At 42.6% G+C, this 25851-nt stretch overlaps 1 protein-coding gene and 1 pseudogene across 1 annotated transcript; one reads left to right on the plus strand and one right to left on the minus strand.

Annotated features, from left to right (window-relative positions):
* Positions 1-10713: 10713 nt before the first annotated feature.
* Positions 10714-14123, plus strand: LOC125509861 (protein MANNAN SYNTHESIS-RELATED 1-like). Its single transcript, XM_048674889.1, has 6 exons — positions 10714-10976; positions 11906-12035; positions 12124-12191; positions 12282-12367; positions 12866-13448; positions 13541-14123. The coding sequence occupies exons 1-6, from the start codon at positions 10875-10877 to the stop codon at positions 13817-13819; spliced, it is 1248 nt and encodes a 415-aa protein (XP_048530846.1). The 5' UTR covers positions 10714-10874; the 3' UTR covers positions 13820-14123.
* Positions 14124-14476: 353 nt separating this feature from the next.
* Positions 14477-25475, minus strand: LOC125509859 (annotated as a pseudogene).
* Between the last annotated feature and the right edge of the window lie 376 nt (positions 25476-25851).

The raw sequence follows: 25851 nt of genomic DNA on the forward strand, positions 1-25851 counted from the left end.
GATACAACTAGAACTGGATACTTGTGATGAGAAATGAATGGATATGAGAAATGGACATGAGAAATGGATAGTATGGCTCTGGGATTGCTTCCTTGCAGGGAGTCGAGAAAGGATCTCTGGCCGAGGTTGATAACACTACTACTTTACATTATGTTGATCTGTACTCTTCTATATGCTGCAAGATGCTTGAAGATGCTAGTCTTCGATAGGCTAGGCTTTCCCCTTCTCTTCTGGCATTGTGCAGTTTAGTCCACAGATACAACCCATTCCTTTAATACAGATGCATACTTAGTTTAGATCTGATGTAAGTCTTGCGAGTACTTTGGATGAGTACTCACGGTTGCTTTGCTACTTCTTTTTCCCCCATACCCGATTGTTGCGACCAGATGACGGATCCCGTGAGCCAGACGACTCCACTGATGACTACTAATACCCGGAGGATGCCTACTACTACATGAAGACCGCAGACGACTAGGAGTAGCTAGGAGGCTCCCAGGCAGGAGGCCCTGCCTTTTCGATCATTGTTGCTTTTGTGCTAGCCTTCTTAAGGCAATCTTGTCTAACTTATGTCTGTGCTCAGATATTGATGCTTCCGCTGACTCTTGTGTATTCGAGCCCTCGAGGCCCCTGGCTTGCAATATAAAGCTTGTATTATTTTAATTTGTGTCTAGAGTTGTGTTGTGATATCTTCCCGTGAGTCCTTGATCTTGATCGTACACATTTGCGTGTATGATTAGTGTACGATTGAACCGAGGGTGTCACAAGTTGGTATCAGAGCCGACTACCTGTAGGAATCCCCCTTCCACACTCCTTGGTCGAAGTCGAGTCTAGACATTACAAAACTTTTTACTAACATGGTTGTGTTCCTTACGGGCCCACGTCGCCATTTGGGTGGTATTAGGATCTTTTATTCCTCGTCTATACTCTAGGACTCTGATCTCTCTCCTATTCAGGTTAAAATGGTTTTACTAAATCTAACTTTAGGTTCTCGATAATACTTTCTCCCGGAGAGCCCCTCATTCCAGATGATCGCCTGCTACACCAGAAGATTCCGAAGATACTCTCCAATGTTCTCTCAAGACTTTGTGCCCGTTGCTTTTGTAATTCCCTACCACTAAAATATCCCTATGGATAAATACATACACCCGTCGTTCTTACTTTTATTCCAAGTTGATCTTGTTATTACAAGATACCTCGAACTTCTCTCTATTGCTCCGAGAAATCTTTGTGCTTACTGCCTTGTAGTTCCTTGTCGCCTGAATACACCTACAACTTAATCCTCACACTCACCAAGGATTTGTTTCTCCCCAGTTGTTCATGTGTTCACAAAAGTCTTCGAAATGCTATTCAATCTTTCGAAAATCCTCAGCAACCTATGGCTCTTGAAATTCTTGCTTGCTTTCATTATGGTCAATCCCATAAGTCTAGTAATATTATTGGCATCCTTTGCCACTATCATTTTGAGTCCGTTGATTCGATATGTGTGTGAATGCACGCAATCATCAGTTGATCCTTATAAATTATCTTCCCGGCTTAGACGTCATTTTGAACATGAGCGGGATCTCGACCAATCATATTGCCATCGATTGTACCCCTAAGGCTATTCAACTTATCCATCCCTGATCAAAGCATTGCTTCTGATCCCTTGTCTTGGAATTCATAATTCCTTTGCATTTAAGCTTTGAGTTAGTCAGTTGTTTCTATAATCCGATGCACTTGCATTCCTTCTTCCTTTGATAGAGTACCGATACTCACATCGGATCCCTTCTGGACCACCATACCCCTTTTTCGGATTTTATCCGACAACGTCCTTCATATTCAGTAACCTTGTAGCCCTTTCCTCGGATACATAATGCCTTTGGTAAGTTGTATCATCCGCTTTCTCAAGCATGCTCTACTACCGAGCTTGTGTTACTTACTCTCGAAATTTATGATATATGTTCCTAAGATGCCCCGATGGGTTGAACCTATGCCTTCCCTAAGCTGTGTGAACTCGAAAGTTATACGAGTTATACTCTACTGGCTTTTCGTCAGATAAAATTTCAATACTACAACTTCATCTAGAGCGAGAAGTAAAATGAAAGATTATGCATTGTAGAAGTGGGAGTCGACCCTAAACCATTGTGTTCATGCCCACAGACACGGTGTGGAACTTATCATGAAAGCTTCTTTCAAGGATATTTAATCATTTGAATAATTCTTCCGGTATCATAAATTGGATCCCTTGCAGTTATGGTCTCGACCATATTTCCTCCTTGATCTCATTCACTGGGTAAGTTAAAATTACTTATCCTCTACAAATCATTTCCCCTGTCCAACCTCTACTCCGATTTACCTTCTGGCATTACACCTAGTACTTGATACTAGGAAGCTTTATACCCCATCACATCATTCCTAGCCTGATCGGCTATATTTTATCATGTCAACTTTTAACTGTGCTACCTGGTCCTTATGCCCAGAGAAAATTCCGACAACGAGCTAAGCCTACGTCGATCTTCCTCATCTTATCATTTCACCTCGAACAACAAGCTTGGCTTTGAGCTTGTGTCGAATCCGTGTTTCTCATAGCCTTTCACTTCATCCTCCCTTTTCTGCTCGAGGGCATCTTCATAGAGTCTCTCGACAAACTTTGTCTTGATCACCGTCACACTTTGGCTTCTTTAGAGAGGTCAGTTGAATTCATGGCTAGAAATACAATCCTTCCCCTCGATGATTTATGTTATCATCGAAAACATTCTTGCCTTCCCCAACATAAACTTGTTTTTTTTATTTTGGAAATACATCCTTTTTGGCATGTCGATGGATTGTGGCTGAGCCCGTCGGCCACACCCTCATCTTTTCACTGCTAAAATTGTAAGACATATTTTCTAAGTTGTTTCCGATGGATCCTTGGTGTATCCAAAGTCTGACCTGTGCTTGAAACCATGTAAATGCTATCTCAAAGCATGTATATGGTAATCCGATCTCCAATAAGAACGTTTGAAGCACGATATTAATTTTTCTTTATCAATTATCCAAACACCGTTGTATGGGTAATATCATGAAATTTCTTTCCCCTTACCTAAATGGTTTTATACTTCTATCTTGTCATGGATATTATGCTCTGCTTGTCCTTGGGAAGGATATACCCCTGAAATATGTGTTTAAACACATTTTCCTTTCCATTGTTCTGTTTAATCTGACAATTACATTTTTCCTTTCCATTGGTTTGTTTAAACCTTATTGTGATCTATATTATATGAGGAGTAATATTTCCCTGCTTATGTAAACACCTCGTTGTATCACTCTGTCAGTAAGACCCTGTTGCTATTGTTGCTGACATTCCGGTAGCCACCGATGGACGAGAACTTTGCCTAATGGCCCGCCTCGTTCAATGAGCAGGATAATGGTTCTCTTCATCCCTCGTCCTTGGTACCAACGTTGTTGCCGACATAACTGACAGGCTACCCTCTGACATGCCTTGCTATTATAACCGTGCAATATGCCAGCACCCTTCCTACTTTTAACCCACATGGTGGGCCCATAACCCACAGTCCCACAGGATCGAAACCTGACTCTCCTGTGCCCCCTGTTTCTAAGGTTATTCCTCCCGCTTGGCTTCGTATCATGTCACGAGCCACCTTTCGAGAGATGATATATTCTTGATGCTCTGAACCCCTTTCTCACACTCGGTTCAGGTATCAATCGTTTGTCCATCCGCTTGAAACCTCCTATTGTACCTTCATACTTTGCTCTCGATGTATTACTAAGTTTCAACTCGAGAGATACGTCTGCCTTATTCCCTGAATTTTTCATCAGATAATTAACCCTATAAGAGTCAGTTCTCCCGAAGTTACTCTTTAATTCCCCACTTGAATCTTGGACGAGATTTCTTGTAGTGGAGAAGATTTGTAACACCCCCAGTGTCATGCTACAGTAATCCCCTGTTGATGGTGCCATGTCATCACACTACTGTTCCTAATACTCACTTGATCCAAATCACTATTCATGTTCAAACTCAAATTCAAAGTCAAAAATTCAATTTGCCAAACATGAAAACTAAAATGTTCAAAGTGTGGCAAATAATCACCGAGTAATTTTCATGTTGGAACCAACCTCTTCTAAATTCCCAAAATGCCCATGGGAATTAATTCAGTGCTCCAGTAGCATTTAAATTGGCCTTTTCAATTTCTAAAATTAATTAGGCAACTCCTTTTGACCCCAAACTTTTTGTTCCATCTCAAGGTATTGTGTTAGTTTTATGTGCCAAGTTTTGTTCAAAACAAAACTCATTTGGTATTAAAAGAAAATGCAAAACAAAGCAAATAAAAGAAAAAAAAGAAGAAGTGAGGGAGAGAGAACCCCACCAAGCCCCCGGGCCTTGTCCCACCCGGACCAACCGGCCAAACCCACCAGGCCGGCCCAACCGCGGCCCCCCCCCCTCCCCCTACCCCCCCCCCCCGCCCACCCCGGCACCGCCCCACCGCCGTCCTTCTCGCCTTCCTCCACTCCTCCCCCTCTCTCTACTGGGTCCGGGCGATCCACATCGCCCCTGACCCCGCCTCGCCCCCGACACCCGCGGCGCCCCGAGGCTGACGTCGCCGCGCGGAGCCCCCGTCGCCGGACTTCCTCGTCGCCGTCGCCGTCGTCTACCTCGTCCTCTCCCTCGTCGGACGTTGTCGTCCCCGTCCTCCTCAAGCACGCTGCCATAATCCCTACCCCCCGCCGTGAGCCCCGATCCCCTCCTCTCCTCCGCTGTCGCACCTGCTCGTAAGGCCGTGCTCGCCCCCGCGTTTCACGCCACAGCGCCCCATGCGCGCCCCCTGGCCGCATCCAGCCACGACCGGCCGTGTGCCGGCCGTCCCCTGGTCGCACCCCGCCGCTCCCGTCGTCGTGCGTTGAACCCGCAGCTGCCCTTGGCCGTGCTTGCCTGCAACTGCTGCTGTCGCGGCCGCTCCCTGCTACTGGCCGCCGACCGCCCCGCCTCTGGCCTTCCCTCCCCCTGCCGCGTCGTGGCCGCGAGCTCGCGCTCAACCGGCCTCTGCAGCCGCGCGCCCGCTCCCCTCCTCACAAGCCCCGTCGCCGCTTCCACTTCTGCTTCTGCATCGCTTCGGCCTCCGGCGGCCGCTCGCGCAACACCGTAGCCCCGCCCCGCTTCGCGCCTCGCCGGCTCCCCCGGGCGCCCAGTCGGGCGCCGGCCACCATGCCCGCACACGGTTTGGCCCTATGGGCCACTGCCCAGTGGGCCCCCCACGCCCAGAACGTTAAAAAAAAGTAAAAATTAATAATGTAAAATAATAATTAAAATGTTAATTAATTAATTAATTAAAGAATTAATTAGCTTAATTAACAATGTTTAGTTAACTAATTAACTCTAATTAACCTGCTAATTAAATGTTAACAAATAGTTAGTCTTCAGCCTATGACATGTGGGACCCACCTGTCAGGTTGACCAGGTCAACTGCCGACGTCATGATGATGTCAGCAAACACTATTCTGAATAATGTTGATTTAAATAATTAAATAAATTCTAAAAATGATCTAAATCTTTTAAAATCAATATAAAATAAACCGTAGCTCATATGGAAAAACTTTGTACATGAAAGTTGCTCAGAACGACGAGACGAACCCGAACACACAACCCGTTCGTCCGCCACACGTCCCTAGCATAGAAAACCTGCAACCGTCCCCCTCCGTTTCATCTGTCCGAAAATGCCTAACTTCGGGAAAACTTTCCCGGATGTTTTCCCCCTTCGCCAGTATCGCCTAGTACTGCGTTAGGTCACCCCTGGCACCGTGTTTTGCCTTGTTACATTTTGTGATGCTTGTTTGCCCCGTATTAACTGTTTCTCCCCCCTCTTCTTCTTCGGTAGACCCCGAGACCGACGTTGATGCGACTGAGTACGACTACATCCCCGACGACCCCTCCTTGCCAGAGCAACCAGGCAAGCAAACCCTCCTTGAGCATTTCGATATCGCCCATTTCTTTCCCTCTCATGCTTGCATTAGAACTGCTACTACTTTCTGTATGATCCTACTCTGATGCATAGCCTGTTGTTGTTACCTGCTTTCATACCTTACGTGCTTATCCTAAACTGCTTAGAATAGGTTGGTTAGTGATCCATCAGTGACCCCCACCTTGTCCCAGTTGCCTCGCTTTATGTTCGATGACTCGATCAACGTGATCGACGTCCAGGCCCCGACACCGCACATCACCCCCCTAGTTGTATGACTCTGCAGAGTTACCATCGAGTGCCGAGGGTGGATCCTCTTACATCACTCCTGATGATATCTCTGTAGTATAGCTATACGATCGAGGTCATCGAGGGTGATTTCCTCCTTAACCACTTTCGTTACGGCTCTGTCGTGCAACCCATCAAATGTGAACCTCGAGGGTGGATCCTCTTACGTTCACCTTGATGATAACATCGAGTGGAATTCACCAGGGGTGATTCCTCGGGCTTTCCCCTTGGTGTTAGACACACAGTTACTATGGTTACTATGACTTGCACTGAGCCCTATTACTAAAGACGGGTCGGCCCTGAGGGGTACCCGCGCGAGCTTAATAGTGAGTGATGTGGAGTCGCGTTGACCTGGAAGGTGCCCAAGATACTTACGAGGCGTGGCCGGGCATTCTTAGCCCTTGCCGCAAGTACTCGAGACGGGGCGACGGGGTCACATCAAATCGTGAGTCTCTGCTCGTTACCGCGTGCTCCTAATCCACTACGATTTGGATATTTGATCCGAGGGGCCTTTGGCCTGATAGCACTAACCATCACATGGGCATAGTATGGGCGTTCTGCATCATATACATCAGTCGAAGCTTAATAGACGTCAGGGACTGAGCAGTGCGCACCGGTTGGACTGCGTAAGCTCCTGCCTTGTTGAAGGAGGTAGCTAGGTTTGCTCACCGGCCGTGTACGCAACGTGAAGGAGTTCCCGGAGAGATGGCCCATGACCCCTGGGGGCATAGGTTTAGTCTGGCGTGTTGACCTCTCTATTAAGCCTAGGTCGGGTTGCGGCATATTGTTTGGCCGAGGCCGGGCATGACCCAGGAAAGTGTGTCCGGCCGGAGTTAATCGAGCGTGGTGGATAAGTCGGTGCACCCTTGCAGAGAAGAAAACATCTATCGATAGCCTGTCCTACGGTAACGGACACTTGGAGTTGTATCCCGACCGATACAACTAGAACTGGATACTTGTGATGAGAAATGAATGGATATGAGAAATGGACATGAGAAATGGATAGTATGGCTCTGGGATTGCTTTCTCGCAGGGAGTCGAGAAAGGATCTCTGGGCGAGGTTGATAACACTACTACTTTACATTATGTTGATCTATACTCTTCTATATGCTGCAAGATGCTAGTCTTCGATAGGCTAGGCTTTCCCCTTCTCTTCTGGCATTCTGCAGTTTAGTCCATAGATACAACTCATTCCTTTGATACAGATCATACTTAGTTTAGATGTGATGTAAGTCTTGCGAGTACTTTGGATGAGTACTCACGGTTGCTTTGCTACTTCTTTTTCCCCCATGCCCGATTGTTGCGACCAGATGACGGATCCCAGGAGCCAGACGACGCCACTGATGACTACTACTACCCGGAGGATGCCTACTACTACATGAAGACCGCAGACGACTAGGAGTAGTTAGGAGGCTCCTAGGCAGGAGGCCTTGTTTTTTCGATCATTGTTGCTTTTGTGCTAGCCTTCTTAAGGCAATCTTGTCTAACTTATGTCTGTGCTCAGATATTGATGCTTCCGCTGACTCTTGTGTATTCGAGCTTATGTATTCGAGCCCTCAAGGCCCCTGGCTTGCAATATAATGTTTGTATTATTTTAATTTGTGTCTAGAGTTGTGTTGTGATATCTTCCCGTGAGTCCTTGATCTTGATCGTACACATTTGCGTGTATGATTAGTGTACGATTGAATTGAGGGCGCCACAATACTCTCCCCTCTCGTTGCTATGCATCACCATGATCTTGCGTGTGCGTAGGAATTTTTTTGAAATTACTACGTTCCCCAACAGCAATATCACTAAGCACTTCAGCAAATAGATCATGATCAAAACCTCATCCCCTTTTAATAGTATTGGATTTCCTATGGACTCAATATGATCTTGGATCACTTAATCAAAAATGTAGAGTCTTGAGCTTTTGCCAATCCATATCCTTAGCATTTTGGGGGGCCCACAATCACTAGTCCTTGCCATGCCAATCATTGAACTTCTTGAAATCTTTAACTTGAATGGATATTAGTTCAATGAGATATATGTTTTTATGAATTACCAAAACCACCTGGGGATTAGTTGCACCTTCACAAGCTTTCTCACAGAAACCAAAGGAAATAGCTCTTCTCAGTCATAATACAATAAAACACCCTCCACAAATATGAATCTCCCTCAGATGCATGATTAGTGACATCATTAAAAATATCAGAGTTATGTGACAGTCTAGTTCTTTTAATTTTTTTCACCCCCTACCTTAAAACGTTACTCTCCTCCGCAAATGTAAGGAATTTGCATCACACTACAAAATGCAACAAAGAAATTCAAATTTATTCTTCATAGGCTGCCCCATAAACAACCAGGAGGCCCAACTCCACTTTCTTCTTTTTGTCCCATAAATTCAACTGAAGCACATAAGATCTTGTTTTGCAGGTTTTAATTTGCAAGTGAGCAGATCTCACACCAGATAAAACATCACCAGATTTATCCACACTAGGCGTCCATTTCCATCAAGTACTTCACCAGGATCAAGTTTCATAAAAAAAACTACTAGGAAAACCCCTCTTCATTGTTTGAAGACAAATAAAATACAAGAAATGCTCTCTAATCAATTCACAAATACAGGTGGCCATACCTCTCTTCTTGCACCTCTACAATTCCAAATGAGACTTAACATTTTAATCTATGTGGCGTATGTGTTTTTCTAGTGGGTCTGTTAGGAGGCAGAGCAGTACCTACCAGTCCACCCATTTTCTTAATCTGACTTCTAGTGAGGGGTTTAGACACAACTACATTCGCCTTATTTTTCCTTTTATTTTTATATTAAACCATGGTAAATAATTCTGCATCCACATTACATCCATCAATTCAATTAGCATGTAAAGAAGTAGATTCACCGGCTTCATTATTATTACACAACCAACTTTTATATTGTTGTTCAATTTCGGCACACTTATCATTTAAATGGTTTCTAGAAATTTCCAATTCTTTAATAACATCGATAACTGTAAAATCACACTCAGGAATATGGCCACCTGTAACATCAATAGCAGCATGTTGTAACATAACATTATCAGATAGAGAAGCACAAGAATTAAAGGATAGGTTATTCTCCATATCTTCCAAGTTCTTTTTCCTTGTAAGATTAGTAGCCCTACCCATCACATTGCCCATATTCACATGAACATTCCTCTGGCTGATCTTTACTCCATTGGTTGATTTGTAATAGAAACCGTATGTGAGGGATATTGCAACCCCACTGACACACATGGGACGATTTGACAGGTGCTAACCATAATGTCACTAGTCCTAGGAGTAGAAGTTCATTTCTTTTGCATGACAATGTCCTAATAGTTTCACTATTCACATCACCTAACCCCTGGATTGTCTCCATCTAAAGCCCTTATGTTCTATACATGTTCATACGTTCGCATTCTTGATTTTAAGGTTTAATCCATGATAAAAATAAGTTAATCACTTCCAAAAAATTAAGTTTGACCAATGTAGAGCAAAGGAGCTACAATACAACATGTTGGCTTTGCTCATGAATGATGGCACTGGCACACCCTTCACACTTTCTTTGCCAACCCTCTTAATGGTAGTTTCACAAAATGAAAGCCACTGCCTTTTTTCCTTCCTCCAAGGTAGTCCTACAAGGTTTGGGGAATTTTTTTGAAGCCGCAGGATTTTCTCCTTCCTTAGTGCGTTTAAATCTACAAGGTTCGGAAAAAGGTCAAAGATGTGAGTTTTTCTCATTGCTTAATGCATTAGTACTATAAGCCTTGGGATTTTTTTTCTAAATCCATGAGCTATACAAGCCAAATAAAATGCTCTGACACAGTTATCAAGTGTATAACACTATCAATAGGTAAAAAAATGCCCCAGGAACGAAACGTGTATTGAATGAAAGGATCGTGAGAAGCCAATTTTGGCTAGTGCTTCGCTTAGAGTTGGCCAGAACACGCGTCCAATTATTGTTATAGACATGCTTCTCATCTCTACCACTTATAGCTGTAGCGATAGAGTTAGTGACGAATGCTCGCGCATCTCGACAAAACAAACATAAACAAGTGCGACTTTAGCAATTTCGCAATGGAACTATAGAAGTATCCCATAAATAAGAGTCTACGCGGCGTAATTTATCCTCACAACTCATTTTTTCTTGACTCGCCGAAAAAGCCGTAGCAGAAAATAGCAAATAAACCCACCGGAATAAAATTGAGCTCGCACGCAAACTATACATCACAATTTATTTTCACAAGTGATCCTACTAACAAAATTAGAAAATGGACCCCTCAAAGAAAATGGAAAATGGAGCACGATGAGAAGCACAATTGGCAGGTTCTATGGAGTTTACTAAAACAGCCGAGCCCACTAGGCCACTAATCTCCCTTGTCAAGCGTACTAAACCCACTTTCTCCGGATCGAGGCTTAACAGGACGGATAAATTATACAAGTGCCGGGCGACCCGGCCCGTGTCAGGATCGCAATCTCCGCAGTTAAAGCCCCAGCCAGTGCCACTCCATCTCCAGTCCAGTCCAGACGCCCCTATCGCGCGGCTGTACGCACTGCACACGCGCAGCCCGGCGCTCCCCGCGTGCTGCTGTCGCCTCGCCTGTCGGTGCTCCTCCTCTTCCTCTCCGCTCCGCTCGCCGCCGGCCGGCCGGCGCAATGGTGGACCCGCGGCAGGTGCTGGCGGGGTTCCTCACCCTCTCCATGTTCGTCATGCTCGGCAACATGATCAAGCACGACCACTTCACCTCCGTCTCCGAGGTACTAGCCGAGATCTCCCGCCTCCCCCTCCCCCCTCCCTAGCTCTCCTTTCCCCGCCCGCTTCCGGTTTGCTTTACATGGGTGTTCTTTTCTGGAAGGAAATTTGCAGCGGGTGTTTGGGGGCGCTGCTGTTGTTCTGCTGGTTCCTGATTTTGGTTGCCATTCACTCGATTCTGCATCGTTTGGTTGGACTATGGAGCGCTTAGATGCTACGGATAATTTTACCTCTGTGGGTTTGACCCATCTGTGCAGTGTTGTGCTTAGGATTGGGAATTTTTCAATTTCTCGTACCAGTTCTTGCCAAAAAATCTCAACGGATTTGCCGTCGCGGTCACATGAGAAGCTCAAATAAAAGTTCAGTTAATGCTTTCTTTCAGTTCACTGTGCAATGGATGGCTCCAAATCTGAAGTGATTTGTGGATCTAAGCTAGGAAAGGCATCTCGACTGTCGAGAGTTGTGTGTCAGACCGTCACGTGACCTTGACTTTGAGGGCTTAGCTAGGGTTTAATAATCCAATCCTAGTTTTTCAGCACGTTGCACCAAGCTTTGGGGTCAAAAAAAGAATCAGAAGCTTGGTTTCTGTGGTAATTAATAAATTATCCCTCCTGCGACTACGAGCTTTCCATAGAAAAAGCAGAGTTTGTGGGGACATATATCGGTCAAAAGAAACCATCAATTGCAAAGATAAAAATGCAGAAGGGGAAGCAAAGCAAATACTTTAATTTCTTTATACAGAAATAATCTCATGTTAGAGTATGAGCTACAGTGAGGGTTGTCCATGTCATGAATCACTATCACTCCTCCAGCTTATGCTCTCCCTGTCTCCCAGTCCTTGGCTTGTTCAGATGCTCTGCCGACAAACAAATCAACTGCTATTTTTAACTGATGTGGCCATGCTATAACTGCTCTCAAACTGAACATCCAACAGCTGGCCGTGGACGCAACAGGCGTGGAGCTCAATGCGATGAAGATCGCAGACAATACTGAAATAACCAAGGCTGGAGTGGAGCTCGAGGCTACTGAGGAGATTAAGCCGTGCTGGACCAAACCAAGCCCAAGTAACAATATTATGTGTTCAAGAAGTTTTCCGTCACATCCATAACAATTACCGATTAATCTGGTTACTCATGCTTGTGGTTTCTGCAGAGGATGATCAGACTAACGGTTTTGTTACCTTGTCATTGACTATTGGCCCTGAATACCATGCATCACAGGTACGCCCGTAACTTGGAACTTGCCCTCATGAATGTAGTTGAGTAAACAGAAAATCAGCTTATGTTTGTGTGTTTGCCCTTTGGTTGCAGATTGCTGATGCTGTAGTGATTGCAAGGTATCTGGGAGCTACACTTGTACTTCCAGAAATCAGAGGAAATGAATTAGGAAAGAGTCGGTATGTTTCTGGAAAATGATGCAATTTTAATCTGTTCCATAAGATATGGCTTCCTGCAGACATCTATTGGTGAAAACATGTGTTTCACCACATGAGCATCTAGAAAATTTTCTTGTTCACTATATGAGCACCTTGATTTATTTCCCACAAATGAACATCAACACTGTCTTAAGACAACTCTGGTGACTCTTTTTGTCAATGAGTGGTTAGTTCTATTTAAATATTGAACTGTGTACTTAGTATGGATAAACAATGCAAAGAAGTTTCTTGTCATATCTCTACTGTTCTGCCCAAATAAATACATTCGGTTCTGCAACTCAAAATAATGAATAGTAAGTTCTCTAAAATAGACAATAATGAATATTCTGAATTCCACAAAATCACTGTGCTTTCATTTCATAGACTCCGATGATTGTTACTTTGAAGAACAATTATTGATGATTGATACTTTGGGGTGGCATCTCAATTCTGAACTAATGATATAAATTTCATGAACAGAAAATTCCAAGACATGTACGATGTGGAAAAATTTAAGATGAACTTGGATGGTGTTGTCAAAGTAGTAGATAAACTTCCTGCTGAATTGACCACTAAGAAGCCAGCCGTTATTAGAGTACCAAACCGGGTGACAGAAGACTTCATCCTGGACACCATCCAGCCCGCCTTCCAAAAGAACAGTTACCTACGACTTGCAATTATTTTCTCTTCAGTAAGTTTGAAACCGAAAGGGACGAATAACAAGGACTTGGATTCAACTGCTTGCCATGCAATGTTCACTGGGCTCAAACTGAACGCTGAATATTCAGAAGTGGCTGAACAGATGCTGGGCAGGCTTAAAGAGCTAAGCAAGAAATCGGATGGCAGGGTGCTGGCGGTCGATATGCGGACCGACTTGCTAGAGAAGAAGACCTGTAAAACAAGCGCGGGTGCAAGAAGGAAAGGCTGTTACAATCCTCAGGAGGTTCTGAATTTCCTGAAGAAGGTCGGCTTCTCTGCTAATACAACCATCTACTTGACAGAGACATGGTGGCACAAAGGCCTGAATAATCTGAAGAGGGCATTTCCACACACTTATACCAAGGCAAGTAACTCATCCAGTACCATTTAATTAGTCCGCGTCATATTCTGTTTTCTCTTGACCAGATTTTTAACTTACAATCTGTCTTTGTGCAGGATGACATAATGCCGGCTGAGAAGAAAGGAGAATTCCTGAATTCTGGCGATTCAGACCTAGCAAGAGCCCTGGACCTCGAGGTCTGCTCGCAGACCGACGTTTTCGTCCCCGCCATCCCCGGTATGTTCTACGGAAACGTGGCCGGTAAGAGGATCGCGGCAGGCCTGACCCAGATCCTTGTCCCAGCTCCGGTGGTGGGCGGTTCGGCGCAGGCCTCAGACTTCGTCTCCACATACATCACCAAGAAGAGCCACTTCGCCTACTCATGCTACTGCTAGTGCTGCCGCCTAGATCGTTTGTTGTCAGTAATAAGAATGAACTGAAGTGAGCTGCTTGGCCATGCTTTGGGTAGATATGCAAGTGTTGTTGTTGTACTATTACTAATTTAGGTTTTGTTGTGGGAAGCACAGTATCAGAATGTTGTCTGGGAACAAACACCACAGGCACATGCATGATTACAGTGTGCTACAGAGTGGACCGTGAGGTCTGTCTCTAGGCATGGCATGCGAAAAGAGTGTGCCTCATGTACCAAGTTGTATTGCTTATAATCATCCTATATCAGCTCACCAGTTCTGGCAGAAATTGGCTCTGAAGTTTTTATTCTCAATGGAAGATGTGATTTCTGTCTAACAACTGTGCAAGTTTATCTATTGATGACACTTTGTGGTCATCATCACTCTGTTGCAGTTTCTCTACTTAAATAAAAAAGCAACAGCTCGCAAGAAAAACTAACCCAATTCAATGGCTTGCTGCCTTCATCTCCGTCTCCGTCTCATCTTCTCCTCGCCTGCCGGAACAGCTCCGGCGGCCCCTGACGCCACTCATCAGCGGTGCAGGTTCGCGCCGTGCATGCGCACTGGGCTACATTAGACCTTGCAGTAGCTTAATGACAATAGTTGCTGGTACTTGGAGCTGTTAAATCCAACAGAATAAGCAAAAGGGGCCTGGCTTTATGCCTACACATGGCACCAGCAATCAGTGGAAACAGCTGCAACTTGCAGCAAAAGAAAGCTGTTCTCTAGCAGCACAACAACTTGTTCCAAATTCACAGCCATTTGGATGGGAGTTTAACCCTAACCCCGTACAGTACTACCGTACTTATTTTGTAGACTACTACTACAACTGAGTGATATCTACCAGTGCACAAGCTTCCTGCCATTCCTTCCCCGAAAAAAGCTCCCCTCTCTCTCATTCCCTATGGGCGCATCTGCGCCCAATTCTACAGGGGCTGCTCTTTGCCCCTCTCTGAAGCTCCAGTCGAGATGAAGCCTGAATTTTGGCCCCGTTTGCAGCTTCTCCAAAAATTGCTCCTAGTCCTCGGGCTAAGTCTCAGCTCTTGCCGCCCTGCTCTTCATCTGCAGCACACAATGGAATGCATGTAGGGGATAGTTACTATAAGCTCGTTGGGTGAAAACAAAAGGAAGCACAAGGATCAGCAACTGTGTATGCAGGGAAATTACCGCGGCGGCGTGGCCTTCTCCAGGCACAACAGTGCTTCAAGTAATCCTGGAAAGGTCTGGCCGGAACAGGAATGGACTTGCCAACATACGCGAGGGGCCAGCTGGATTGGAAAGACAGACAGAGAGATGGTAATGTGGCCATTGGAAGGAAGAAATAAATCACTCTTTAACAGTTCTCAGAGTGTAATTTATGGGTTGCCATCAACGTGTTGGAAAATTAATGCCCAGATTAATTAAACTGACAAAAAATTCTTTACCACTGGCACATAAACAAAGGGATATTTGGATATATGAAATAACTGTACACAAATATGCATTCAGAGTAGAAAAGAAGTGTCCTGTCTGTGCGATGGAGTTCTCCTATATATACCTGACTGCACCAATTGCAACTGATAGCAGCCATAGCTTCCAACCGAGCCTAACAGTTCCGAAGAACTTCCCGAGAAATTCAATTATCAAGATCTGCAAGATGAGATGATGTCCAGAAACTCAACTTTTAAGATCTGCTGGATGAGATGATGATACTACTTGTGCCTTGTCAAAAACATGTATGCGTTCAGATAGCAAGTTACTACGTTGTTACCTGAAGTACGGTTGTTATACCCACTATACCCATGAAAAGGCGGTTGCTCGTGACTCCTCTCAAGACATTCTTCTCCTCAGGCTTGCGAGCATTGAACTCATTGAAGATCTGACATGAATGGCACATGAGGCGTAAGGAAAGAATTCTATGATTTCCTACATGTATCAGGAATATGTACATTTGCATCTTTAATGCATATCCAACAACGAAATCGGTATTCAGAGGGGATGTGCTAGGGCTACACAAGGAAGTGACAGCAAACTATAGTCTCGCTATAATATTGAATCGATGAATGTTGCCAGTGATCTTACTTGGCAGAAGACAAATGCATTGAAGACAAAGGTGTTCTTCATTTTGTCAGCGCGCTCTCGACTTTCATTATGCAAATGGAAAATCCTTTTGCCATCAAAATTGAAGACTAGAAGAACTGTTATCTGATAAAGAGCCTGCAACAGATCCATATAGATATGAAGAAAAGCTGTTCAACAGGTTTAAAATTGCATATGTGCATATGTACAGGTGAATTAGACAATTAGAGACCTGGATAAACAGGTTTCTCCACATAATGTTTGTAACAAGGGGTTCCCTGCAGAAGTGAAATAAGAAGTGTATGATGATGGTTTTTCCGACAAAGTACATAACAGTATATAAAGAAAATTTGTCAATAATTTGTAGAATGGTGTATCGTACCTTCTGCCAACAGGATGTCTCTTCATTAGGTTATCTGTTGGTGGTTCAGTTGCTAATGCAAGGGCTCCCAGTGTGTCCATGATAAGGTTCACCCAAAGAAGCTGCCAGGTGAAAAATGATATGGTTGTAAACAAATAAACAGGGCATTTCTTCAGAGTATCTTAGATAAGATTTCTGCAGCATCACCTATAATATTTCAGTAGTTCGCCATATTTATTCATAAGATTTAGCAGTCTGCCACAAAGATATTACATATTTTTGATTGTTTCTTACAATATTTTTTATGTGCATGTCAGCTTAATAACTGAAGCAAATAAGAATGCACATAAACAGGCAATAATAAATGAGATAATAACTGTGGGATATATAGCTATTAGAAGAAGATAACACAAATCAAGAAAAGAGTCCAACCTCAACTGCATTCAGAGGAACTGCACCAGAGGACACGGCAGCAACCACATTTATTACCAGGGCAGCGACATTAACAGTCAGCTGGAACTGGATAAATTTCTGAATATTTGCGTAGACAGAACGTCCCCAACGAACAACCTAACACAAGGAAGGAAAGTCAAGATTTTTCCTCTACATAGAAGTTTAAAATAAGTTATCACTAGACCACAACTATGGCATGTGACGTAGTACAACTGTTGTGTATGCATCTGTCACAATATATCACATGAAATAGATATATTTGCATATAGACAAACCATGCCGGTATGTGTGATAACTGAAAGTACAATGACAGGCTAACATGCTGACGTTTTTCTTCTGTATAAAAATAGACATTATGCATTGATGTTGGAGAAGACAACCTTGACAACGGATGTGAAGTCATCATCTAAGATTATAATGTCTGAGCTTTCTTTAGCAACTTCTGTTCCCGAGATGCCCATTGAAAGACCGATATCAGCCTATAAGACCAAAGAAAAAAAGGATTACACGATGATTTTAGATTGACACTTGAATACATAACGAGATAGTTGTAGTCTTGCAGACAGACCTCATGTAATGCTGGGGCATCGTTAGTGCCATCACCGGTTACAGCTACTACATGGCCTTTTCTTTTCAAAGCTTGCACAAGCAAAAGTTTGTCGTTTGGAGAAGACCGCGCCATTACCTGAAATAAAAGTAGATAGATTAACTGAGACCACTTAGCAAACAAATTCATAAACTTGGAAGATATTTTACATCAAGAAATTACAAAGTACTTTATACTGTATCATAGAAAATTTGTTCTTATTTATAGAAGATATTTTATAGTACTTTATACTGTATCATAGATGCTGCTTGTGGTTTTGAAAGCTCCAAATATGAGATAGATGATGAAGGGATAGAGAGAGGTGGGTTACTGTAATCTTGTCAGCAACTTCTTCTCGTGCAGTTTCAGACATTTCACGGAACACCTTCCCTTCTATTATTATTGTCTCTGAAGCAGCATCCTTTGCATTTAGTATTCCACATTCGAAAGCAATGGCCTTAGCTGTTTCAACATTATCTCCAGTGACCATCCGTACCTAAAACAAATATGCTTTCTGAGAACAACAAAATAATGCTTTAATCAAACGCGAGAAACCAATATGTTATCTTAAAACACAAATAAAATCAAGCTTAATATTATAACTTCTACCCATCTGATCACTGCAATACATAGCTGAAACAAGTCAACAACAATGATCAGAGGATATCTGCTTTTTTACCATCTTATTGTTTTAGTTGAATTGAACAACAAAATCGGCATTAAGTTGGATTTGCTCAGCACTAATATACACACTTCCATCACATTATTCGACCAACTAACAGACATCAGGCATGACGAATTACTGTCCTAACATGGTATGGAAGCAGTACCAAGGATATTTAAATCAAATGGAAAAGGTACAGGCAAAAAAAAAAGGAACTGAAGTATCATAAACATTTTAAAAGCGAACCGCCTTGATCCTAACCACCTATTATAAACTCAATAAGTTAAAAATCCCAGGGGAAGAATTTGAAAGAGAAATAGAAGGAAAGAAAATAAGAGCAAACAATAATAAACCATAGATGATAATAACCTTCACACCAGCAGCACTGCATAATTGTACAGCGTCCCTTACTCCTGGGCGACAGGGATCCTACATCAAAAAAGAATTTATAGGGCTGAATAGCTGCATGCAGTCATCAGTAGGTAGAAATTATATATGGCAAAACTGGAAAAAAAATTGCGCCTAAACAGATTCGAACATAAAGAGTTCTGAAAGAAGCAGGCATTTTAACAATGATGGGAAACATGAGGAACAAGTGATGCAAATAAAACTGATGAACTAGCATGGCCAAGTATCATCCGAAAACTATAGTTGGCGAAGGACCGCTTGACGTGCTTGCCAACCGTAGTGGGCTCAACTCATCTAATCCATTCTTTCATAATGTCCCGTGATTCTCCATTATCCCGGTGCCACTCTCCCAGTATCATCATGACTAACTATTTTACAGAAACCTCCAAACAAGACACATTTGGTTCAGTTTCTCCATCTCTTAATAATCTGTAGTGTCTCATTTACATCAAACTTGACATTGTGGTTTTGAAGCATCCAACTAGCAAGATGAAGATGGGCCATTCTGTCCTTGTATTCTTTTTCGCTGATATGGCATCATGGCATGGACTGCTAAAATTAGCCATAAATGAGAACAGAAAGAGCAGAAGAGGCCATGCACAACTTTTCAAATGCTGGTACAAGCATAAAGTAAACACCATCTCACAACACACACCTTTATCCCGACCATTCCAAGAAGAGTCAGATTTTCCTCAGGCAACTGCCACTTATCGAGATCCTCCCTAGGAACCATTGAGAGCTCGCAGGTGCAATATGCAAAAGCAATACAGCGCAGTGAACTCATTGACATATCGTCAATGAATCTCTTCAATTCGTTATACTGTAGAAGCACTAACAACTTAGTAAAACTTCAGAAGTGAGGCCCGAATTAATTTGGGTTGGTATTTACCTTGTCAGAACTCATTGGATGAACTGAACCATCAACAGAAAACCAGCTTTTGCAAGATGCTAATACTAGCTCAGCAGCACCTTTCCAGTGGATGTGTACATAAGCATCTGACTGCACTTACAAAACCAAATAGCACTGAGGTAACACATACTAAAATGAACTAGGAAATATTTTATTACAGCATAAATAGTATGATCAAGATTCAAGACAAAGCACTCATTTGCAACATGTATTCATGTACAACATAAATGAACCAAACAAGGCAAAGAGAAAATGTAAAGAAACACAAATGTTATGTTGACAGGATCAGACAAAACATATACAACTTATGCAGCAAGTGTGTGAGAACTATTTTTCTGAAAGATAGTAAATCGCACAAAGAAACTACAAGATGCAAAACCAATGAAAACGTCAGATACTTAGCACTAAAACATAGAAGGAAAGTCAATAATGAAGATTAAAAAGGACTATTTCTTATTTAACATTACATGATTTCCTTCAGAATATCAAGTACATGAAAATGTGCTTACCACCTGCACTGCAACGCCACCACGTTTCTTCACTGAGTTGAATGGGAGAACGCGAAGAACTGAAGATTTTGACCTCACATCGGTGAAATTCATCCCAATCTATTCAGTTGAATTGTCAATTCTATGGAATAAACTTGAAAGAAATAATGATGAATGAAAGATATTGTCAATTTAATGGGACAAACTTGGAAGAAGTAATGATGAACAGAACAGAATATATGAAATACCTCAAGACCCCAAGAAAGAATTGCTTTTTCAGTTGGTGAGCCAGCAACTTCAGCAGCTCCTCCATCCTATAGACAGGAAACATATTAAAATGGATGGCATCCTTCGGTATGACATGTGAACTTCGACGGATGTGCTTGCCATATTATGCAAAAAGTACAAGGAAAAACCTACCGAAAGAGAAATGTATTATACTGTACCTCTGGTGAAAACACAGCACCTGCTGTGTTTTGTGCAATTCCTTCAACAAGTAGAGATGCCACACTGCTAAACATCATCCCAGTATTATCACAAGGATTCAACTTCGTCCCACTCAAATATGCTTCCACAACTGTCATCTAGACGATCAATTAGAAAAAATAATAAGATACAGAAGCACTTCACAAACTGAAGACATTACTGATTATATGCAGTGCAGCAGTGGAGTACATAGAGCATTTTTCTTTTCTTTTTCTGTGAGGAGTGCCTATTGACTTTACAAACCTTATTCAAGGTAAGAGTTCCAGTCTTGTCACTGCAAATCGTGGTCGCCGACCCCATTGTTTCACAAGATGAAAGTCGTCTCACCTGTATGCGAAACCAAAAACACAGATTTATACTGGAGTAAAGGTTTTTCTTTGTAAATCTCTTTGTATGCATTACCAGAGCCTTGTCTCGCATCATCTTTCGCATTGAATATGCAAGGCTGAAAGAAAACTAGCACCAGTTTAATGCACCTATTCATCTCTAAGGAATTTGTATAAAAAAGGTAAAAGATGCGTACGTCAATGTTACTGCTAAAGGGAGTCCTTCAGGCACAGCAACAACCACAATAGTTACCTACGGTGACAAATGCTGTAGAATCAGCTCACTTGGAAAGAATTGATGCTCCTCATCATCATAGTAATTAAGCAAGAAAACTTGGTTAGGATTACATACAGCAACTGTAAAAATACTGATTGCCCCCATAAATCCCTGTTTTGCACCAGTAGTCCCAGCCACAAATGCAGTAGTTCCATCTGGATTATTGCTATGCCCGGTAAAATATCTGCATTTTAGATGGAAGGTGACCATGAGAAGCATATCCACGAAATGTAGAATATTTACTTAAAGTGCACCATAACAATGAACGAATGTACCAGAAAACCACCTTATCCAAAGTACGACAAGGACAACACCAGCAACTGATAAACCCACGATACCAATTAAAGTAGCGACACCATTCAAGCGCACCTGCTCCACAGTTTGAACAAGTGGGAACACCGTCATAAAATATAAACAAAAAGGTCAATATAAGTTGACACTATTCTCTGCGTGGTACATACCATGAAAAATTAATTAACTTGTCGTAAAAAACGAACATAAGAAATTAACCTGCAACGGGGTTTCTTCACCAATATCTTCTGAAAGATTGGCCATCAACGTACCCCATTCAGTATTAGTACCCACGCCTGTTACCTATATGTTTATGGAATGAATGAGATGCTAACAAATTATAGAAAATACACCGGTAGCCACACAATTGTGTAATACGAAAGCACAAGCTGAACACTTCATGTACTTGGAAGGCTCAACCAAGTGATACTCACCAACATAGAGCCATAGCCATCTGCGACCTTGCAACCGGACATCAACATAGGTGCCTTCTGGTCCTTATGAACCTGACATTAGTATAACATACTTGAACATTTAAGAAGGCAGATTTCAGAAAACAATAATTATTGGCCTTTTCCTTTTTATCAACACTTACAATTTTGGACTCTCCCGTCATACTTGATTCGTCTATTGCAAGAGAATGACCAGATATCAGGACACCATCTGCAGGGACCTGAAGGTCAAATAATGCATGTAATCACGTCAATCTGGCAAAAATAGCTCAAATGTAGACAAAAGGTGGAATATGTGATGAATGCATTACTTGATCACCAATTTTGAGGGGAACAACATCGCCAACCACAAGGTCAAATATTGAAGCTCCTACTCTCTTACCACCTCTGATAACCTAATTATTAGTCACGATAAATCATGCACTGCCAATGAGTCGCAGTCCCAAACAAAAAAAGTACACTCTAAAATTATCAGGATGAACATACTCACCTCAACTTGTATGTTTTGTTTCTCCTCGTTCAGATGTTGAAACTGAAGAGATTGTCTATAATCACTGGTTGCTAAAATGGTTGTGAAGAAATAAATATCAGAGCACGATTATTTCCAGTACAGCAACATGTATGCAAATCACTGACGCCATATATAATATCAGAGCACGATTATTTCCAGTACAGCAACATGTTTTTGCCTAATATCTTAAGGTTTTCTATGAACTGGTTAGTGCATTACAATCGTTACCATGTCAGAGCAAAAGGTTCTGAGTCTGACAGCCAGCAGCTCATTTTACTTCATTCTTAAAAGAAAGGTGCCACTGTGAAAATACCGGGGGTGACTCACAACACTGACACCATTTGAGCAGATGCATTGTTCAAGAAAATTTGCACAGGTGCATCCTGCCTACATGTGAATCCCAATAGCACTACAACACATCCAGCCTACAATGTAGGCCTATAATCCCCGATGTGAGGGAGGGTGTTGAAATATCAGTATAACTGCCACTTCCCTTGACAACTTAAGGTTTTGTATGAGCTGATTAGTGCACAAAACTCAATAACAATAGGAGAGAAAAGAATAAAAATAGAATATACTGTTATTACCTGTAACAAATATCACAAGAAAAACAGCAAAGAATATGCTTCCACCATCATACCATCCATCTTTTACACCCTAAATAAAGCGTCAATGGTGAAACCAAAATAGGAATAAGTATTATGAAATTGAACCATTCTTACAGTGTAAAGACAAGACAAAATGAATACATGAAGAAAGGAGCCAAGGTAAATCATAATGTCATGAAGTACCTCTGTTGCCATGCCCAATGATAATGATATAGCAGCAGCTACCATTAGAATCACAAGAGTTAAATCCTGACAAGCTTCAAATACAAAGCGCTGCAAATAATAATTTGCTAGATATTAAACTTGATGATATATGGATTTAAGGCTCAGAAGTTCCATAAGGAAGAGTAAACTTCACATGGTGCGCATGTATGCTCTAAGTTCTGACGCTGCAAAAGTATATTTGTTCCCGCAATCACTACATATACATTCAGCTTTAATAAATTTATACTTGTCATAGAAAAATAGTTTCACATCATGAAATACTTTTCATTTACCCCTACAGCCCACAAGAGAACAAGAACAATGAACAATAAGACAAGGCACGCCGGAAAAAGTTACTGCCATAGCATAAGGAAAACTGCGTACCCATATGCTTTTTCTTTTCTTGCGCGGATAGGTGTTTGCCCCGTAAATGTCTCTTCTCTGCAACAGCTCGTCCTCATTTGAGCTAACTCCTCTGTCTAAATTACTCTTTAGTAAATCCGAAAGCCCACTGACCTGCGAGGACATGCCATTAGAGATATATGAGTAAAAAATAAAAAGGGTGTCAATCCAGGTGAAATTCATTTGAACCTACCCCTCCAACCTCCTGAAGCATAATTGCCTCATGGTCTCTGTTCAACATTACAAGCTTTTCCAGATCAATTGGAAATCTCTGAGAGAGTGACTCAAATTTTGTACCATCGTAAGATTCTGTTTGATCAAACAGAATTATATCAACTATAATTTAGACTATCAAACTAAAAACAAGATAAAGATGCATCTAACAGGAATAACTGGATTAAGATTTAATGAAATGAGATATATAAGGTATCATGTGTCTTGACTAAGCACACACACACTTCACAAAAACAAATACTACATAGGTGGCCAAATAACCAGAAATATGCGGAAGAAGAAGTAAGCTAAAGGTTGCTAAGATGGGTGTCCATGGCATATTTTCAGTTCAAATGTGAAAAGTTATCATCACATAACAATGGATATTAAATGGATCAATGAATCGTGTGGATGTGTCCAATATTGCCACAGTGTTTACATGTAAATATGGTCCTTCAGGGTGATGCATCACCATTTTGTTAGGAAATGTGTGCAATCATCCAACCATATAGCGACTAGCAGGAAACTGGAGATTGTACCTTGTAGCGCCTTTTGACCAGCGTTTTTGAAAAGGAATACTGCCTGAAGAATCCAAATATAGAATGAGCAAACGTTATACGTCAATGAGAAGCATCATTTGTCTACTGGCAGACGCCACGTTACTTACCCGTATAACTTGTGCATGAGCTCGTATAATTCTTCTCAAGTTTTCTCTCTCTTCATCCCTCGCGAGATCTAGAGTATATCTAAAACGACGTGAAGCGTTGAGCACGAGAGCAATTTGCTGAAACGAGGGAGAAAAGGCAATGCTGTAAGTAATAATATAAGATGAAACATGAAGTAAAAAAATACCACATTCCTATACATCACACTTTATGTTTTTCTTGAGAATTCTCATTGGTGATATGGAACATCAAAGCCCCTACAGTTTAAAATTTATTCCAGTACTACCTAAAGAAAAATATAGCCTAACAAACTTTCCAGATTCTGATGTATCTAGACTGGGGGTAGCATCCTCCTACTTTATACAAGTCTACCCGTAAGCTTCACAATGATCAATGGTGTGGTTTAACATCATTATAACCCTGAGGCAGTCATTATAAGATACCGAAACCGAACTGCAACAGTTATCATCTCAAAAAACTGCAACAGTTACACAAGGCACTCCAATTTAGAAATATATGGGCAGAACATACAGACACAACAGATATATGAAGTAGCTGATGCAACATCCTGGTGCACATGAATCAACGAACATTCACCCACAGAGTTTCTCAGCACATTAAGTCATTGCTCGTAAATTCAACCACTCCTTGTTTAAAAAAAATCGATTAATCCAGCCCTCCGCCATTATCAGGCATTCGTGATTCATCCATCAGAAGCTCAGAGCTGCTTGATGCAGTGATGATTGAACGGCATTAGTGACAGATCGATCAAGCAGATGCCCGTTCAAGGGAACCCAAAAACCCCAATGTAAGAAGCGACGTTGTGGAGGCCAAACCGCAAAACAGATACGGAGTATATCGTGGTGTGCACATGGATTTTCCGCAATTTCATCCCCAGCCTCCAGCCCGAAAAGAAAACCCCCTACTACGTACTAAAATTTGAATCGAAAGGAGGAGCGGCAGCGAGGAAATGGCGAAGATGACATACGTACCCTCCACCGGCGCAGGCGATCGCGCGGGCGTTCTTGCCGGGTATGTCGAACGCGCAGATATCCTCTCCCTCCGTCTCCCGGTCCTCCTCGTCAACCGGCACGGCGACCTCCGGCGGCGGCGACGCCATTCCGTGCCGCGGTCGGTCGCAGGAGAGACGACACCGAGCCGCCGGCCCAGCGGAAGATTGTGTAGCTCAGCGGGGGCGGCGCGATCGCCTCACCTCGGTTTTCGCGTGCGCTCCAACTGTGTGTTGTTGTTGTTGTTGTTCAGTGACAGCAGCAGAGTCTCCTGTGCTGTCCAGAGTGCGCGCGTTTCCGCCTGCGTATTTATCGGGGGAGCGAAGCTTCGCGGAAGGCACCGCGCTTGACTGGCGAGTGGATGGCACTTGTCCTCGGGTACTTCGGGTGGGGGTGGATAGCAAATTTTGCGGCTGTCGCGGTGACTGACAGGTCAGGGGCAGGACGGGATGGGCCCACGTGGAGATGCATTGCGACCTGTATTTGCGAAACAACTCATGGTTGTGTTTTGTTCTCTCTCCGTTCACTTTAACTGTGTTTGGTTGCATCCTACCATGGTTGTTCTCCTCTGATGCATGCATGCTGAGTGTAGACATGCTAAGTACATATGTGCTAAGATGGTCATATGTGTGCATAACTTCTTG

This window comes from Triticum urartu, chromosome 5 (genome assembly GCF_003073215.2).
Source record: "Triticum urartu cultivar G1812 chromosome 5, Tu2.1, whole genome shotgun sequence".
Taxonomy (NCBI): domain Eukaryota; kingdom Viridiplantae; phylum Streptophyta; class Magnoliopsida; order Poales; family Poaceae; genus Triticum; species Triticum urartu.

Bases quoted from the DNA above. Each gene is read 5' to 3' on its own strand.
- LOC125509861 (XM_048674889.1), top strand. From the start codon at position 10,875: ATGGTGGACCCGCGGCAGGTGCTGGCGGGGTTCCTCACCCTCTCCATG. The intron at 10,977-11,905 runs GTACTAGCCGAG...AACATCCAACAG, and splicing joins ACTTCACCTCCGTCTCCGAG to CTGGCCGTGGACGCAACAGG. The intron at 12,368-12,865 runs GTATGTTTCTGG...TTTCATGAACAG, and splicing joins AATGAATTAGGAAAGAGTCG to AAAATTCCAAGACATGTACG.